Source organism: Lampetra fluviatilis, chromosome 21 (assembly GCF_964198595.1).
Source record: "Lampetra fluviatilis chromosome 21, kcLamFluv1.1, whole genome shotgun sequence".
Taxonomy (NCBI): Eukaryota; Metazoa; Chordata; class Hyperoartia; order Petromyzontiformes; family Petromyzontidae; genus Lampetra; species Lampetra fluviatilis.
In genome coordinates this window covers 5600215-5621064 of record NC_136295.1, presented here as the reverse complement: position 1 = coordinate 5621064, position 20850 = coordinate 5600215, and the positions used below count along the sequence as shown (strand labels likewise).

Genomic DNA, 20850 nt, shown 5'->3' with positions numbered 1-20850 from the left:
CCCATTATGGTACAGCTGCGTGACGTCATTACGCACGAGGCGAGGGAGGCCGTGGCCTCGCACGCATTACGTCACCGCGTACGCCGCGGAGGGGTTTACGCGGTGTGGGCGTGGAAACGCGTGATCTCATCACGCACGCCGTGACCTCATCACGCACGCGGGACTTCACCACGCACGCGAGACCTCACTACGCACGCGTGACCTCACCACGCACGCCATGACCTCATCACGCACGCGTGACCTCATCACGCACGCGGGACCTCATCACGCACCTCACCACGCACGCGTGACCTCATCACGCACGCAACGGTGCAGGGGGGTATAAGAGGCGTGGGGGTGGGGTAGGGGCCAAACGTTGATTGCGGCGCGGTGCGCGCGCACACCCCCCCACCCCCCCGCGGTTCAAGCGGCCACCGTCCACCGGCCACGTCACCGCGCCTCGGTGATGTCACGGCCGCGTTTAAAAACACGACGACGCCGAGACGCGGGCAGGCGGGCGGGCGCGCGAGCCGCCCCGAGCCGCCTCAAGGGGAACACGAGCGGCCCAAGGCAGCGGGCGAGACCGCATCGTCGCCCCGAGCCGAGTGCGGACGACGCGACGCAGAGGAGGAGGAGCAGTAGCCCGTGCGCCTCGCCTGCTCAGGTGAGGAGGAGACGACGTCTCTGATCGCCGCCGCGTTCGTTGTTGGCGCTGCCGCCGTGAACATGGCGGAGGCGGCTCCGCGTCTCGCTCTGGGAGGGGACGAGTCCATTATTGACTGACCGGAGGTGGTTTTTTTGTGCTTTTTGCAGATATTTTTGTTTGTTTTACTACGTTTCATTTAAAGATTGTACGCAAACAATGGAATACTTTTCTCAGTAGGATTTATTTAACTCGTTCTCGGTATTTTTGCCGCTCGTTTTCGCCCCTCGTCACACGCTGGAATCGCCCGGTCAAAGGTCACCCTCTTGCGGCCGTGACACTGAAGATATTTGTTTTTGTTCAACATTACTGTGGTGTAATTCGTCGGATATTTGTTTCCCCCTGCCAAAACCCGTGTCTGTATGCGTCGGGGTGGGTGGGTTAATGTTGCATTCGTAACGTTAAGTAACGGCCGTGTGTGGTTAAGTGTAGCCGGCTGTTTGTAATGGCGCTGTTGGATGTCCGTGTTGTTGAACTACTTTAAGAGTTACAAGTGGGAACAGTTGACCGGTCGAATCTTCTTTTCTTTAAGTCTTCGCAATAAAACAACACAACTCCACTACTCATTTAGTTATCCCAAAAGATTAAAGGTGCATTCAGATTATCATCTCAATTCGGAGGCTTTTGTTTCAACAATCAAAAGTAGCGTATTCGTTTTAACCTATTTCCAGTACGCTACTTTTGACCGATAATGGGGCCCAAACACTTGTGTCGATTTTTGCCCGGTGCTTTTTTAAAATGAAATGGCAGTAACTTAAAACTTTCCTGGATGGTTTTTTCGTCAGTTTTTTTTGCAAGTGCTTATTTCAGACTGCCAAGCAAAGGCATGCACTGGGCTAGAAACAAACCAGGTGAAATTTCTATAACAATTATAGTGGTTTATCCATTTTAATTTGACTCGGGGGGAACTGTACGTTGAATTTGACTCGTACGTTGACATGGCAGATGTGCAACTAAACTTGCAATGTTGAAGCTAATTCAACACATCGCCAATGATGTAGTTAACATGTGTGGCACTTTGCACCGCCATGTGAAACATACCCAATTTCCTGCACACGCATTTTTACCCGAATTATTAGGCCACTATAAAGTAATGCATTTGGGTAATTGTTGATACGTTTGTTGAAAGCGATTCGGTGATTATTCGAAAATAAGAAACCCTGCACGTAATTAGTCAAATGTATTGATTGTGAAGGGGGCATTCGTCAGGTTGAATGTTTTAGTCCATATTGTGGGGGGCTTTCAGTGGCTGTTAGATTGCAGCTGACCTTATCGGTGTTAGGTTACTCGTTATGAGATTTATTATTTTCTCGCGAACGTTTTTTTGCAACAGGAAGTCGGTGCAAGGTTACACCATTGTTCTGTTGCAATGGCCCAGCAGTCGAAGCGAGCTGAATCAGTCGTGTATCAAAAACATTGAGTGGACATTTTAAATTTTGAGCTTGCGTTAATTTGTGAAAATTGACACTCGACGCATTTGAACAACGAATTATTTCAAAGTGAAATGCAGTATTCTAATTGCAGGTACAGTATGTTGGTATTAATATGCCAGGGACATATAAATCGTATTGCGGAACCCCGGGGTCCCGAATAAACGGAAGTCAAAATCGAAATTAAATAATTTATGGCGACTCCGTCCCACCGCGCACGTAAACGCCGCGACCCACCTGGCACGAATCATTCTGTTGTCATGTTCAAGCGCAGCGAGGACGAATGCGCAGAAGAGCTGAACAAGCGAATGCACTCCATGCTCGGGTATGGGCAGGATCATAAGTCTTATTTATCCAAAGCTGCTCAAACTGCCTACACGAATTAAGTCCTTTATTTGTCATAACGGTATGCATAATACAGTGAAACTGCTCTCTTATCTTAATTATTATTTGTGACCTACCAATGTCTGCAGCCAGGATCAATCCATGCCAATCCTATTACCTGCAGATATTTAACAGATGAGATGCATTGCACCGTTAATTCCTCCTATTTGATAATACTTCTCTTGTCTGTATGCAACTGTGCAGATTGGCTTAACCGCAAAAAACACCTTAGTCCCCACATACTGCTTGTATCAATGCGGATAAGAGGAGCGGCCACCCACTACTCTGTAGAGTAACATTGGTAAAAACGCTTGTTACAATATGAACAGCGCATTGAAAACGCGTACTATTTTATGTACTGGTTACAAAGTGTGTTTACAAATCCACACTGAGAAACACGATGATTGACAGAGGGGTGTAAATTATTTTTGATAGTGTATTTAAATAGAGGTACTGCAGGTAAGTCATTTTAGAGGGATAGTTTAACAAGACAACACTTGCCACCCATTGGTGAAAAAGAGCAAAGTTTTTGTTGACATTATAATATAATGTTTATGCGAGAGCCGGGGGCTTATGGGACCCGTCATAAGGTTCATATATAGTATTGGTGGCACGTTATCAATGGTTAGATACATTACAGTATTATAGGAAAACCTGTGTCGTTGAATTCCGTACTTTGATTGAATGCGAACTGCAGGGGTAAATTATGTTCTTGTGTCTGACCTTGCTAAGATGTTTATCGGGGAATGGTTTAATGCAATTTTAAACAGCTGTGATGCAGAGAACTGCAATATCTGTGCTGTGCATATGGTAGTGATTCGATGCGTCGTGTTCAGTTGATATGACGGTTACGATATTGTACAGATGTACTTTCTTGCTCTAATTGTGCACTGATTTCGAATGTGTTTATTATGCACATTGTACGCCGCTGGACTCCCAAGTGGATTCCTCGTGCACATGCGTAGTCCAAAGCCAATTCAATTAACAATGTGCCTATTTAGCATAAGTAAAAAATATATATTCAGTTGACATGCAAACTTCCATTTATTTTTGCAGTTGTGAGATATATGCTTAGGGCCTTAATTAGTCTGGAACATTTTTACATGGTTACCAAAACCAGTCATTATACTTGTGCTCCCACAGTCCATTGCAGCTCACAGTTGTGCACTAAGGTCACTTACCCCATATGAAATTCTTGGGACATCTCAAATGGATAATTAATAATAGATGTGTGAAAATTAATTTCTTGAGACCTAACATTTTGAAGTCTTCATTTAAGGAATACTAGCAGTTGAGATGGCTGCTGACCAAAAGTGATAAAATGGATAAGGAGAAGCATCACCCTCAAGGGGCTGACCACTGGAAAGATGAACATTGATATTGGGACATGAATGAGTGAAGATGAATTGCAGCTGCTAAGGGCTATAGATCATTGCAGAACTGTGAATTGATGCTATGATATGTGCTATTCCAAAATTTTGGTGGATTCAATCTGTGGTACTGCCGCGTGAGCCATACACATTAAACGGGGGGATCTGCTCATATGTCTAGAGTTTGGATATGGAAATATCTTTTGCATGAATGCACACCAATACTTTTGTAAAACTTTCACTCAGTCGTGAACAAAAACCGACAAATTAAGGTAATATATAATAATTTTATGCATGCTTATGTAAGAACATAAAACCTGTAATTTACTTAAATAATCAAATACTCGAGGCATTATAAATAAGAATTCTGACCTCTTATTTCTTCTGAGTGCTGGTGAACAAGACATGCCGATGCTAAGGTAAAATTATTGATGTATAATATGACATTAAATAGTTGCTTTGATCAAAATAATTTCCTTGTGGGGTTCATTGGGGTGGTTCCATCACCCAGAAGCTGATTGGTGACAAAACGGCATGCTCTTTTTCAGTGGTTTCTCATTTTGACAGACACAAACCCATGCCATTTTTTTTTCGGACAGTATACTTCTCTATAAGAAGTGATGACTCTTCCAACTGCTCACTACATTGTGAGTTAGCTTAAGAGGTTTTGCACCTAGACATGCTGTACTGCATTGGGAGCAAGTGGAGATTCCAACAGTGAATACAGGTATCCCTCGATTTACGAAAGGAATGCGTTCTTCAATGAACAACAATTATGGATGTTTCCAACCTTTCTAATCTAAAAATATACACCTATCTCATGTGTCACAATACAAACATAATAATAAAAACAAAAATATTAGAATGATTGAGTAACAATTTTTTTTTACTTTTTTAAGGTAATTTGCAAAATGATCTGCATGTTGGAACAATCTGAAAGGTGATGTGGAGGCATTACTGTGGCACTGTAGGGATACCGTGACTGTCGTGGGTGGATGACGCAGACTGCCGTATGGTTCTTGCTTGACTTCGTTGGCGCCTACAGTAGTGAAATTTTGTTTACATGGGAATTTGATTTCGTTCATTGAAAAGTGTCTATAATTTGTCAATTGCGTTAATGCAAATTTTCATCAACCAAACTGGTTTAACTTCATTGTAGTTTATTATCTAATTCATCACATTGCAATTAGTCCATTTATATTCTGATGTAAAACGTTGAGTTATGATAAGAAGTAGTACCATGCTGTGAAATTAGGTCATGCATAGTTAAAATAATATTGCCCGAAAGGATTTGCATTTACAATCTGCTTTGATTTTTTTTGTTATAATGGGAGTGTTTCACTGTCAACCTGTGCTTGGTTAAAAAAAGCTCAGGTTGTTTTGTTCTCCATAAAATGTAAAATGTCTCCACCGCACTTCATTGCATGTACGCTTGCACCACCAGCAACATCTGATCACTACAGCGCATATGCCAATCAATGAGACGTTTGGTGGCACTGATCATAGGCACCGAATTCGTTGATACTGCTTAAGTGCTCTCAAATCGGTAGCCATTAAACTGGCTTGATTATACTTTATTAAAAAAAATTCCCCTGTCATTTATTTTTCTTTGTTACGCGGTCGGTGCAAGTTATTTTATCAGCCATTATTTTTCCACTGCTGAATGAATGCCTCCCCCTGTCATCGCCATCTCGGTTCAGTGCTGCTACCATTTCCTGCATGTAAACTATCTCCATCATAGAGGTTTTTGGGTTAGATCGCGTAAATATATAAATGTGTCGTTAAAACCCGCCACCACCCGACACCGCCAACTTGTAAGGGTTGTCACGTAAACAGAACATGTCAATTCGTCACTAGTACAGCACAACGGTGTGTTGGAAAGCCAAGTCACAACATTTACAATCTGAATGTTGTGGCTTGGCTGTCCAACACACCGTCGTGCTATACTAGTGACGAATTGGCATGTTCTGTTTACGTGACAAACCTTACTAGTGGATGATATTGGTCACGAAACCCTACGTGTTTAAACTAAGCTGATCTCATCGTTCCATCTCTGCAGTGGTCATCGGATTGGATGTGTTCTGTCCTGACACGGAATGGTAAAAAATTAAGAGGTGGTCATGTGGCTCACTGTTAATATCATGTCAGCGTACTGAGCTGACACTGGTGAGATCCGAGGTTTAATCCACGCAACCTCTCCATTATTAAAATGAGTTTTCAGTGGTCGAGACGATGATCGCGAGAGCAGTCACCGATAGCAGCACAAAAAGATTACACATTGATTTTCACTTAATTCTGCTCATTCCACTGCTGACAATTAAAATATTATTTATTTGACATGCAACACCCTTGTTGGACATAAGAGGTGTGTCCTGAGTGTGGATGAAAGTCTTAAAATTATCAGTAATTCTGTGATGTCACCTTGAAGACTAAGTGCATAAGCAGTATCGTGTATTATTGTTACAAATGTATCTTCTGATCTTTGGATACAAATAATCCACAAGACATTTTCACAGAGGGGTGGAACCTACTGAATAAGGATCCAGTGACAGAAACAACTTGGCCTGTGTCGTGTATATAGGGTTAAAGGTTATGCTCTAGAGAATGGGGTGTCGGGTTTCTGTTAACAGTGCGTGAGAGCTTGATAAACTTCTAGGCGGACCTTTGAATGCTGCCCTTTATTTTGCCATGCAAAATAAAGTGCGAGTACGACATTGTAAAATGTATTTGATACAGTTCTTCACTTTTTGAGCATTTTATATATGGTGTGCCTAAATCCTTGATTTGTTCATATATTTTAATATTAATGTAGTATAAATAAGCAAAAAAAATTGGTTATTTGACATGGATTACCGGGTTTTTTTGTACTCTACATTTGAAATCAAGCCAGAAACACGTTGTGTGAGTTTCGTTTTGTAAGTACCATTTATGCATATAAGCAGGAAAAGTAACGGCCCTTAATGGGTTAAGCCAGATTTGAACGACAGTGGCCTTGCATTGAAGCATCTATTAAACGTTAATATACTGTAATGAAGCGACTACTATGGCAGAGACGAATTAACACATTGTAGATGGTGCCAGGAGCAGCCAAGTGCATAAGCATGATTCAAAGGCATTTGAGGTGGTGATTTAAATTATTGCAGGAATGAACTTGCGGTTTGAGCCTTGTCGGTGCTTGTATGTGGATAATATGCATCTTGATACGGTCACATTGCGCACGTATGTGCACCTCCATCATTGGTCTGGTTTAACTTCATTGTAACTGGCTTAGCACTGTACTCAAGACAGTCACTCTTTATGCAATCGCCTTTTGTTGGAAAGTTTGGTCATTTGTAAGTTAATGGTTTTTTTGTTCGCTAGACTTGCACATGTGATCCAGCACATTGGAGAGCAAGGTTAATGGATCAATACGTTTATGAAATTTCCCAAGCTGCTGGGCGGAGGTGGCGAGGAGATGCCAATAATGCCAGTGGGGCCACGAACCAACAACCTGTGCGGACCTTCGAATGCTTTATCTTCATGTTGAGGGTTTCTATGGGTACTGCTGTTCTTTACCACATGTAAAACATTCCTTCAAAAATGAATCGCAAAACTTCTCAATGCAGAACTCTCCTGAAAGTCTTTGAGACTCTGTCCAGCCCTTGCTTCATTGGGAATTGAACTGCATTTGCAGCGTTCAAAATCAGTACGTAAACGACTGCACCACTGATTCTCTCGGATACTGTACCACACTGTAATTTTCTGCAAGTTTAGTTGCCAGGTTCCTTGCCCATGCAATTTTTTTTGTAAATGAGGAAGGCACGGCACATCAGGCCACATATTTGCGGTCGAATCAGAAAATATCTCTGTATAAACAAAGTGTACACCTTTTTGCTTGGAGGTTCTGGGCAGCGTTGCTTGACTGTAATCACTGTAAATAAAACAAAAACCGCTTTATTCCAAACGGTTTACAAATCTTTGCATGTTGACTGGAGGTAAACATTTCAGTAAATCTAGGGGTGCTAATTATTTGATTTGATTTTTGGCATATATTATTTTGTTCTACCTAAAATGTTGTTTTACGCTGCTTAAATATATTTATAATTGAAAGTGGGAAAAACGACTGTGCCTGGTTATTTGTTGGTACAGTGCAAAATCTTATGTTTTATATAGAAGTAAAACACATGCATGACTTAAGTACTTGCTTAACTAGATTGTAAAAATGTAAAGGCAGACTTGCAGTTCTGCATTGTCTTGCTCATGCCACTGCTTGCAGAAAGGGCTCCACTACAGGGAGATCTAGAAAGCACCTCTGGAGGGTATTATGACCCATTCTTTCACGCTTACCCGGCATTTGAAGATGTGCGAGTACCCACATTTGACCCTATCATGTGTGAGCTGTCAATTCAACTAACTCGTGTTACTGTTGGGTAGACAGGATTGGGAAATTGAGCAACGTACCCATTGTTTTAACGGCCTTTCCGGGAGATGGAACCATGGAGACCTCTTAATTGCAAGCCCAGCATGCTAACGATTATGTGTAGCAACTGGATTGTTAAATTATAACTTTTCCTTCAGCAATCCTGGAGCGGATCTCTCAAGTGTTCATTTGGGTCCTTTATTGTTTGTATTTGAGAGATTGTAATCAATTGTTCTTGGTCTTATTATGTCAATAGTGGAATGCTCTTTAAAGCCTAAAAGTGAAATGAACTGACTGTAAGCCCTGCTGGAAGGCTTCCCTGGGTAGGGAAAAAATACCCTGTTCAGGGTGAATTGCCAATATTCTGCAGGTGGTCCCATGATCACCATTTTCCTCTTTCACAGCTGAAAACCCCAGACGTCAGCTAGTCACGTAAGCAGCCACGTTAACCATTGTGCACATTAATTTGATTTCCACTGGTGCATTCTGGCGTTCTGTTAAAGCTGCAATTTTTATATGCATATTTGAAAGTATGCTTGCTTTTTGGTGGGGCGAGGGGGATGTGTGGGAGTGGGGGTGGTCGTGAAGTGGTTAGCATACTGTGCTGTTAACCCATTTTCCCGAGTTTGGTTCCTAGATACAATCTTGAGTGAATTCTGAACTGTTCCTGGCTCTTCCTCCCTACACTAGCCTGGACTTTATCAGTACAATGAAGTATAGTCAAACAGTCCCACCATGACTTAAAGACATCGCAAGGCCTTCCGCCACCATTTAACTGATGGTTATAATATGTTCTTTTAATCTTTTATGATAATGTATATGTTTAATATTTTTTTTGTCATTTGGAATTTTTTTGTTAATTATTTTTATTCATGAAATTGTCTTCCAACTACAGTACATACATTTATTGTGCTGATCACCATAATATGCAGATATCACACTGGGTATAGTGTCTTTGCTCATTAAGGGCTTCCATGAAGATATGTAATTCACTGTTGACCTGAGAAAGTATTGAGTTAATTTTAGACCACATGCTTATTGAATGGATCTATTGATCTGTGTGGCTTAATCATTGTTAGACTGATGCCTTTGTGAAGGTTAAGGTAATGGTATCACCCCATGCAGCACATACTGAATACAAGGTAAGGGTAAATCTGCAATGTTTTTTTAAAGGAAGTCGTTTGACTGTAAATACTCAATTGTGATGCAATGCACTTAAAGTTTTAAACATTAAACCCTTTTCAGCCTGCATGTATAGACAGGGGTGTTTAGAGGTTGAATTAATTGTGTGTGTGTTTTACGTGCAAGGTGCTACACTGAAATACATTGGCCATGACCTTCCAGAGAGCTGGAATATGGCGATGTGCTTTCTTGATTAGTGGTTTTGGTGTATGTGGTGAAACGCTTCTCTTTTACTTCACTTGGCTGTTCTTGAATCTTTGTGCCAAGAAGCACTGCGCTTTGCTCCCTCATTCCCAGGCACTGCTTGGGGAATAGACATGTCGCAAACCAGCGTGTGCAACAAAGCAGACAAAAAACATCTTCCATATGCACCCCGGACCAGCTATGTTGTGGCAAGAATGATGAATTGTGCTTTAATACTCACAAGTCAGTTGCAGTGGGGAAGCATATGGAGGCTGTGTGTGCTGAGCCCATCACTGCTGTATAAAAACATGTAATACAGCCCCTTATGATGTTTTTTTCTTTTGGAGTGCTTATTTGTTTTGCTGCTTTCATTTCAGTTTTTCTCTTAATTTGAATATATTAATATGCAATCTATATAACCTAATATATTATTGTGGGATAATAAATTTCAGTTCAGCGGAGGGCAAAGTACAGTGTTGTATATGTTCCACTTTAATCAGATGGCAAGGCTTACAATTATAAAATGCAGGATAGCTCTTTAACATGACTGCTGGGGTCACGAAGAATAGCCCCGATTTGTCGCTCGGGCATGTCTGGCTTGGCAGTGTAAAGGGCTTGCACTTCCCCCACTAATTGTGCACCTGACTTTCATTTGCTCTTGAGAGAGCACTATCGGAGCCTGCTCGGCAGAGGCTTTCTTCTCCTTCGTGTCTTGTTGTCGTTTGTAGTAGTCTGCTATGCGGTGTCCCGAAATCATGATACCGTCTGCTTGAACATTTTAACACACATGGTGTTGAAGCACTTCTGGCGTGCTTGCTGAACATTTACTTTTCTGTTAATGGGAAATGACATGTATTATTAATGCTGTTGTCCATGTGCTCCGACCAGAGCTAAGAATAACCTGATTCCGCAAGAGGTCTGCTTTATTGTGGCTTTGGAAAAGTTTTCTTTTTTAAAATTATTTTATACCCAACCGTTTTTCATTAAATAGTAACACAATTGTAAATATGATACTGCATTTTAATACCTTGAATGTCCCTTTATCTCTTGGAATTTTGTCAGTATACACATGTGAACGTTTTTTCTATTGTAGAACAGGCTGTGGTATAAGTTTCTTAAGGATTCCCCCCCCCCCCCCCCCCCATTTTTTTGCTTTCAATACCTGTTGGTGCAAATCCCGTGCTATGATCCTGTGAAAAACTTTCATTATGGCACCGACACCATAAGCCCTTCACTGCTACCATTGGCCTTTGTCATCCGAGCTGCTTGCTTCCTTGTCTGATTCTTGCCTCCTCTGCAGACCTGCTCCATTTTCCTGTTAAATCTCTGCTGGACCGGAGCGCTATTTCGTCACTATTATTGTGTTCACACATCTCATTGTCCTGCCCGTTTTATCAAAAAGTCAAAGGTTCTCCCCGCTCAAACAAGCAGCAGGTTGGTGGTCATCTCCCATTGGCACTTCTGAGCCAGTGTTGGAAAGCCTACAGAACATCAACATTTATCATGAAAGGAAACTAAACTTAACTATTTTTCTTTTTCCCACTGAGCTCTTTTTTCTGAAGAAACCTGGCCTCAAATGATAGTTAATGAAGTGGCTTATCATGTGGAAATGTATTGCAGCCCAATACTTTTAAAATCATGTTTAAAAATGTGGAGAGAATAACCAGAGGGCCCGGATAAAAATCCACGTGATCATGGTGAAAACATGCAAACTGCAAATATACAGGCGTCAGGGTCGGGATCAAACCCACGACCTGCGTATCAGGCGAGGCATTTAACATTAATTGTTGGATGCAATGCTGTTGGATGGAATGGGGTCCTGGTATACTGTAAAGTTTGGTGCTGGTAGTTTAGTGTTCTTTCTTGTTTGTTTTTTAATGTACTGACCTGGCCATTTATGGTCCTGTTTCTTTCAAGGGTTATTAATATAAGCGTGTGTTTAGTGACTGTGCTGTACTGAGTATACAGACTTGGGATAAAACTAGGTACAAAGCTTCTAGTTTAATAATTAGAAATATGTTTTTTGTTATTGTCAACAATTCCTATGGGTGGATATACCAGTGCTGCTCCCAAATATTAACATTATAATCAAATGATGTGCATTTTGTCACCATTGATAAAGATTGCTGTAAACCTTGTTACAAATACACAGATTGCAGGATTGTTTTACTGTTGTGACTGTGACCTTTTAACTTGGTAAGCACCATGTTTGTCACTTTGGTCATTTATCATGAGTGCAAGTGTTGTCAGGTTTGATCAGACTGCTCAAACGTTTTCATTGGTGCAGATGACTATGGACAGTTGTTGTCAAGATTGTGTCCTTGACATTCTACCTTTCCATTAAATGACAGGTGTGAGATGTGTTTATGGACTGAAAAAATACTTGTGAGAGTCTATGCACCATATTTTTTTTAATACTTGGGCTCCAATTTTCTGTTGGATGGAGAATGATGCACAGTTTACTACTTATATTTTATTTTTTAATTACTGAAAGAACCAAGAATAAGTCAACATTATAGAATGCCAATACGCTCACCAAACTTAAAAACCAGGCTACAGTCTATATTAATGTTTTTTTTGTTTTATTATTTTATATTTTATTTGTATTCACTTTTTTATTTTTCTATCTACGTGACTTTTTAGAAAGAACCAAAGAATATGAATTCCTGCAGTCACGAAAGTTTTAAGTCAAAAGTTTACTACTTATCAATAATTTAATACTGTAACTCTTATTTAGTTTAACACGTAGGCCTTCGCGACCAATATCATCTATAATAGAAGTGTTTTGGGTTAGATCGCTTAATTATATAAATGTGTCGTTAAAAGTTGTAATTACTGGCAAAACTTCGTACTCTGATTGTAAATGTTGTGGCTTGGCTCTCCAACACAAGGGTGTGCTGTACTAGTGACGAATTGGCATGTTCTGTTTACGGTGACAAAACCCTTACTAGTTGGCCTTCGGGTGTTGGTGGGTTTTAACGACACATTTATATATTTACACGATCTAGCCCCAAAAAAACCTATATGAACGCTTATTTAATCTGGTCAGATTTCTACAGAAACAATGCAAACGGTTCTCTAAACATTTTTTTGTATGCTGGTGGTCATCGTTTGTGAAGTGACTGAGATGTGGATGTGTGTAATGGGGAAAAAGTGTGGTAGAGAAAGCAGTGTAGGTCCACCACTGGAGGTGGAGCAGCTGTTACTTCTCCCCAAATCAAAAACAGAACATGTGGAAATGTGTAACAGAGATTGCAGCTGTAACCAATGGAATTCTTTATTTTTAGTGGGGATGAAGTTTCACTCGGCACTATTTATTATTTTTTTGTCTTGTATGGGTAGTTACATTTTGTGGTGTTGCCGACTGAGGTTACTTGACTGTTTAAACGGCACCCGTTACTACTTCAGCAACATCATTTACACATAACCTGGACTTCCAGCACCAAGAAAAACGACCACTATTGCAGTTCATCTTCTAGGAGCCATTTCATTGCAAAGAAAAGGCATAATTTTGTTATACTACGCAAAACATGCTATAATGTATTCTGCTGCAACATTAAGCCAAATACTTTGATACTTATTCCCTACTGGTAATTTTATTGCGTCGGAAATATGAAAGATTTCCATGTGGTTAATTTGGCTCTGAAACCAACATGGTGCCAAGGGCACCATGTGCCCTTTATCAAGTGAGCAGGTAGACACTGCTTTGTTCCACTGTATAATGTGCTCCCAATGCATTCGAGAAAGGCTGATATTGGGCCCGGACTGAAACTGTTGATTATTGTAGTTTTTTGTTATTTTCTTTGAACCATCTAAGTGACTTTACCGAAAGACCCAAAGAATAACTGTTGGTTATTGCATTGCACTTGCAAACAATGATGCTTTACTGCTAAAGCACCCAACCAACTAACCTGGGATACATAGCTTCGTTGTGCCTGCTTTATCATTGGTGATTAGCACAATTATATCAGTGTGCACTTCTTTGGTTTATAATTTGCTCTCTTAATCTTAAGTGAGATGCCAACCCCATCACTAAAACCTCAGTCCCTCACCTGATAAAATATGTGCAGCCTTGAGGTTTTTAAATTTGTTATAAGTAAAATGGCTTGTGTAAGATGCTTTAGAGAACTCTAGACATTGTGCAGCCAACAGTTATAAAGTGTCAATTGTGTGGGATTTTTGTTTCTTGTTTAAACATGTTGAATAAGCAAACACTTGTGGTTTTACTTGGTATAAAACGCAGTGCTGAATACGCATAAGAGAATGGGGAGTGCGAGTTAGAAAAACCCTTCGACCTTTCTTCCTTTGTATACGAATATTATCAGTAGATAATATAAAAAATGGGTCTTGTTAATAGTGGTTAATGTTGTCTATATAGTGTGACCAAATGTTTTGTTAAAAGTCCCCAATCATAAGAGCTACATCTCAACTGTTGCCCTTGTGTGTGTATCTTGTCTCGCATACTCAATGCAAGTTGTATTTACATGTTTTGCATTACAGAGTAATGCATTAAAGGCGAATGGCACATCCTGCAAAGCCCATGCATCTTCAGAGACTCCAATAACTGCCAAATTTAGATATTCCTCTTGTTGAGGAAAGTCAGATAAAAAAATTACACTGGCAATTTTCTTTTGCTCTTTAATTCTGCTACTATTTTCAGTTGATGATATTTTTGTGCCTAGTAGATTGGAGTACAATTTACCGAAATGACAACGACAAAAAAAAAACTAAAGTCGTTCTCATTTCACACGCGGCAAATTGCATCGTGCCGTGTGGGCAGCGACGGCCATTTTTATCTGGCTGTGGCTTTTGTTCCAGGGCGGCAGCATGGTGCAGCTGAGCAAGCGGCGGCAGTCGGACCCTCAGGTCGTCCAGCAACTATGGAAGGCCATCGAGGTGATTCGCAACCAGAAGCAGATCGCCAACCTCGACAGAATCTCCAAGTACGTGTTGGCGTGCGCTGCTGTGCCGATGGGGTTGGGTTTCCCCGTCTCCAGATCCACCGTTGGGCATTCATCACAAACAAAAGCAAGCACATCAGCGTACGTACATGATCACGTCCGTGCAGGACACCCGAGGCACTCCCATTCCAGTGCTGTGAGCTCGGGCACTTGCTCTCACTGGCAGCGCACAGACACGGGCACGTGCACACTGCTTTGCATGCGGGCAGCGTCTCAGCGCGTGAATGCCGCACACGCATAATGGCATTGCTGATGAGCAGAGTGCAAACACATTCAGGCTGCACTGTCTGCATGTTCACCCTGTCTATAGGCAACGAGTATATGAACTTTGGTTATTTATAAATAGTACACGTGCACGCATGAACTACGTACACCCAGGCTTTGTTCACTCAGGCATTATTCATAGGCACTGCATATGCATGTTGCCATCGCACATTCCCATGGCGATACATGAACAGTAAAGGTACAGCGGTCATTTACACAGGCAACATGAGACATTTAAAAAAAAACGCACGAAGTGTGCACAGCAAACTCCCTTTCAATGCACGGAACTATTGGGTAAGCACATGCTTAATTTTTAAGCCAGTTTGATTTTTCACCGCTTCAAAGGAAGTGGAGAGTTTCTGGTTATGTGTCTTGAATACAGATTGTAATTTCTCGTCTGCTTCTCTCTGCACATTATATGTTAATTTGCTTATGTGTATCTCAAAATGAGTTTGTATGCATGTGATCCAGGCTTGCATGTTTGTTGGTTGGTTTATCTTAAACACCCTTTGATTTAGGTTGAATCAAATACATATTTAGAGGGTACAAAAAATTGTACACAATTCACTGTTCAATCGTTATCACTGCAGTAATTACTATATGCATATTAATGATGCTATTTTAGTCTTGCACCGTTTCTCACAAAAATAATTTGGCCAAGGATGTTCTTGGCATCATTTTTAAGATTGGCCTTAAGACACATTTTGGATGCAACACCAGCTAAAGTTAAATTAATGGGATGGCTTAATTTGCATATACAGACTTCATTAGTTTAATTTGCATATATGTAGATTAGACTAATGAAATTAGTCTTTCAGTTGTAGTGTATATTGAAAGATCAAGTGTGCCTTTATATGCATTCAATGTCTCCTAAAAACATATCAGCAATTAGATAAAAAAAATATTAGTATTAATTACACATCAACAGAAGCTTGCTGGCTGCCATTTTGAAGACCCATGGACTCATTTTTGTGGACAGTGTCTTATAGAAAACATGTCATCATTAACAGAAGTGGTTCATGTTAAAATTGTTTACATACGAATACTCTCCGGTCATTCAATCTTTGTGTAGTCCTATTCCAACATTTGAGATCTTGAATAACGTGGTAATTCCATCACATGTACCTTGGTGCCTTTGCATGATGTCAGTATTCCAACTGGGAGACTCCCACCACCTTGTTTACGCCCATCATGAGCACATGTCATAGCCACTGGGGAAACACACGGCACGGAAGAATGCCATTGCTCAAACTCGTATCACTGGCTCTTTCACTTGCACATAGATTATAATTATTGCTACCTTTTTTCTCTGAAAACACATTTTTTGTAATGTACATGGACAGTTGCCATTTTTGTCAATCGACTGATGCATGATAGCCTCCCTTATGCCATGCACTTTGTGAGGATGATTTTACCATACTTAACCACTCTGGGCGACTTATGGGTTGGTGGACATGGAGAGCATATATGTCGAAGCATAGTGCAGTGCAACAATGGTTTTTTTGTTGCACTTTCCTCTGCTGACATGTAGCCCCACCGCAGCCTATAGCAACCTGTTTTGTGCATAGTGGTTTCCCATACAAGCATTATCCAGGCTTCACCCTGATATCCATCCTAGATCTGACGAGTTTGGGAATGTCCCAGGTCATTTGATCATACACTGCCCCACACGTGTTTCAGTTTAATATAACTTATGGCTTTGAAGCAGGTAATGACTAACTGATTTTTTTACACAAGCCATCAATTTCATTGCTCGTTGTCACCAGAACCAATATTATCCCAATGTGAATCTAGTTAAAATATACCACATATATGGCTCCAAAAGGCACACCATATATTGTTTGCCAAACATGTTTTTCCAATCGCATATATTCCTGCTTCAAAAGTTAGTTTTATGGGCAACAGTAGTGATTGAGCAATGTAAGATAAAAACATATGTCGCAAGGTTTGTTGAACTAAAAACTGATGATACCCCCCTGTTTGGATTTTTTGTCAGAGAATAACTTTTTTGCCCAAACGAATTTCTTTCCTGACAGTCGCCCATAAAAGTTTTGCGGCTGGATCTTGGACACACATTTTAAAAAAAGATTATTCATGCGGTGGCTCTCCTTGAAGTACATTTTGATGGGGGAGGGATAATTACTTCTTGTGACTGTTAATGAGAAAAAAGCGGTCTCTATCGAGTAACGGTTTGCTAGTACACGTCTATTTATAGTGCTGTGGAAATTAGCATTTGCATTAATTGAAAAACGGCATAGCTGGCAGCAATATGTTATTTAAACATTCTGAAATTGTGGCATAGCTCCAGCGTGGTAGTTTTGATTAAAACATGATTTTTTTAGAATTGTTTAAGCCAGTTATTGTGAAATGCATGAGCTCAATTCAAACTTGTCAAATAACACTGTCACAATGCTGTATAGAATCTTGGCCAGCTTTAAGCAGGGAAAACATTGGTATGTTTAAATACTTTGATAAGTGTTTTGATATTGGTGGGTGACAAATAGAGACCTTGAATTATAATGTTTCTTTCAATATATTCTTTGGTTCTTTTCGGTTAAGTCAATTTAATTTATTATTTTAAAAATAAAATAATAAATTAAAATAACATATTATTTTAATTTATTATTTTATTTTTAGACGTGACTTAACCGAAAAGAACCAAAGAATAATTCCTGCAGTCACGAAAGCTCCTAAATTAAGATCTTTCAATATATATTTTCCCAGGTATTTTTAAGTGGAGTATCTATAAATGAGTCCCCATGTATATGTATTACTATGTAGAATACAGTGTAGCCTCGTGGTTTGCTGTTGAGGTGAATCCTGACAGTTGGTTGTTCCTTCACTGTGTAGAGACATCGTGGATGTCACTGTGTAATGCCAGCCCTAGAGAGGCACGGCGTGCGATATATTGACATCGCGGGCACCACGTATATGTGGGTGCAGTACTGGCCCTAGAGGGGCTCGGTGAGCGCTGACTGACAGTGCTGGATGGCACCACGCTCTGCGTGCAGTGCTGGCCCCTACAGAATGGGGTGTCAGGGTGCCGGCCATGGGAATGGGGTTACTAAGGGCCATGGCACTATGGTTGAAGGACACGTGACCGGTAAAGTCTACACAGGGCCCCCAGGTGGGGGCTAGGGGTGGTCACGTGTCAGGGCCAAGATACTGCTCGAGGGTTCTCGAAGGTGGTCGTGGTTAAGGGCGGAGCCAGCCCCGCCACGGAGGATATAAGCCGGGTCCCCGAGAGGGGACCGGCTGCTGTGGTTATCCTGAAGAATCTACGTTCTACGTCCAAGAAGAGTCACCAACACGTGGACCTGGACCCCAGCTGGGGTCCTGTCCGTTGTAGCTTCTCCCAGTGTAATTAGTGTCGTTAGCCTGGTGGTCCACCACCATAGGTTGTTATCTGGTGAAGGGGCAGTTACCCCTTGGTGTTGGTGTTGGTATCAATAAATATGTTGCCTCCAAAGAGTACGTCTGTGACTTAGTTGAACTCACTACAACTGTGGAACATCGTTGCTATATTGCAAGTAAATAAAACACGTATATTATTTCATTATTTAACCCTTGGCAGTAAAGTATAATTATTAATGCTTCTTTGTGCACGTAATGGAATCAATGAGTGAGGGTACTGTCCAGCCTGTGTGTGCATTCACACAGCTTATCTGCACTTGAGTTTTTCATTCCTCTAACAAGAAAATTACTTTGAATATCTTGGTTGTGTGTAACATGGGGGAGCAGTGGTGTCGTGGTTCATGCACTCTGCTATGAACAGGGTGACCTGGGTTCGATTCCCACTAACGACCAATAACAGTTGCGTTAGCCTGTTCCGGTCCTGGGCCTCCCCTAGGTTGACGCATCCTTAAATGGGTACCTGATGTGGTGTGTAAGCATCACCACTGGGGAGACGAAGGCGGCTGGGTATTAGGCTGGCCCTCATAGTTGCTCACTTACAGAACTTGCCCCGACAGCCTTTATGGTCATTGCGGTATCTTTGTCTTTGTTATATCTTGTGGGCAGGTAGCTTTTGCACACAGAATGGCATTGTTTGCCATGTTTGATATTTGAATATGTGTTTGCTCCAAAGCTATGGGACTGTTAGTGCCTAATTAATATTAGCTACGGAAATTGACCGGCGCTGAACTAATGTGCCGTGGGTGTCGTAATGGCTAGGGAGAAAACGAATTGCCATCCACCTTGCCGTAATTAGACACTTTCGTATTCTGGGAGTAGTGGCAAACTTAATGAGCACACAACCATTGTTTCTCAGCCTTTTGTGAGTGCCCAGGTCTAGTTTTTGTTCAGTCTTATCTATTGTATCTGTGTGCCCACAAGTGTATTGCCACAATTAGCATGTGAATGGCTAGGTTGTCTGCATACAATGTCGCATATTGACTGGCAGAGAAAGCTGGCCCTTGATGGTTTCTAGCTTCTTGGTTTAAATAATAAATGTGGTGAACATGACATCTTTGCCACTGCCAAGCATCCCAATGTCAACAACTTGTGCTACTGAAAATGCATCAACTAAAGTAATGGCTATATTGTGTGGTTTATGTGCTTGCCCACTAATGAGTTGTATATTACTTCAAATCTTTTGTTTCACAAAATTGGTTTCTAAAATTTATTTTCCATATCACCATAATCATGTAAATTGGGCAATTGGGGTATACCAACGTGATTGCAAAAAAATGTTGGATTACCAGCATTTCAAAATGTAACTTTGTTTTTCAGAAATCTTGCCGTGAAATTTGTCATGTAAATGTTTCTTTGTAATTGAAGTTTGTTCTTGTTGTGCTACGCTGGAACTTTGCCTCCTCTGCTTTGGAATATATTAAATGATTGGGCCATAACGGAGTTGTTTCATCAGGTTTAAAGTGCTTTTCTGTGGCCTGTGATGGTTTCCTACTGGTTTTAACTTGGCCTGAAAAGTATACTCATCTCATTTGAGTTACTAAAAGTATACCACAGATTTTGACTTAACTTTCGTGACTGCAGGAATTAATATTCTTTGGTTCTTTTCGGTAAAGTCACGTAGATAGAAAAATAAACTATGACGTTTCGATCACACAACACAAGCGATCGTATTCAGGAGGACGATCACTTTTGTTGTGATTTAAACGCCGTAGTTTTTCTTTTCTTTTTTTTCTATCTATGTGACTTTACTGAAAGAACCAAAGAATAAGTAAATACCACAGGTTACACTAAACTTGAACCCAGTGTTCAGCCACGTGTGGTGCTGATTTTACTATCCTATTTGTAGGAGGTCGTGAAACAAAAGCTTTGCACACCTATATTGGTTCATTCTAGCTATCATCTGAGGCTATCACTTAAACCTCACACTCTTCAGCATTTATGAAACACATTTTTGTAGCTTTATCAACCACATCAATAAGTACAGAGAAGGAATGAGGATTAAACTGTGCTTTGTATACGAATTCGCTTTTTGAGGCACTTTGGGAGAATGGTTTCTTTAAAATGTTGTATGCAAGTATGCTAAGCGAGAGTCTGTTTTATAAGTTGTTAGCAGAGCAAAACAATAATTAGCACCATATGCCTTTTTTTATTGCACTCAATTGTATGGCTGTAGGTGGGCAGGATTCTGTTTCTGCTGTACTCGCCAGGGAAATAACCCAAGGACAAGAGCATTAATCAGCATTCCAGCTGGACGCTTCCTTGGTGGAGGGCAACAACATAGAGCCTCCGGTGGAAATAAAACTAAAAAAATGCTTCATTACTTCAAATGTAAACGTTGTTTAACTTTTTAGCCTTGGGGATTGATATTTCATCATGAATTGCGACTCAATGGGTTAAAAGCACAGATATATTTTTTAATTATGAGTTTTCTTCCGGGATTTCTTTTACAGACGTTTGCAGTCCCAGAAGTATGAATTCCATGGAACCTACTCACTTTAGGCAGGCTAATAGATATCTTCATATTTTTTTACAGTCTACTTCATTTATACTGCTCTGCCGGGGACCTCAATGCTTGCTGAAT

General features: G+C 40.8%; 1 protein-coding gene across 13 annotated transcripts in view; it reads left to right on the top strand.

The window, feature by feature from the left end:
- The first annotated feature begins 416 nt into the window (after window positions 1-416).
- The window catches only part of ZMYND11 (zinc finger MYND-type containing 11), a 74225-nt gene continuing 53791 nt past the window's right edge, over window positions 417-20850 (top strand). For 3 of the 13 annotated variants that reach the window (XM_078865898.1, XM_078865899.1, XM_078865897.1), the window contains exons 1-2: window positions 417-643; window positions 14449-14672. In XM_078865898.1, the coding sequence (XP_078722024.1) occupies window positions 446-643; window positions 14449-14672 (422 nt within the window). In that variant the 5' untranslated portion in view covers window positions 417-445. The remainder of the gene's footprint in view (window positions 644-14448; window positions 14673-20850) is intronic. The other 10 variants (XM_078865908.1, XM_078865909.1, XM_078865907.1 and 7 more) reach the window with 5 other exon arrangements.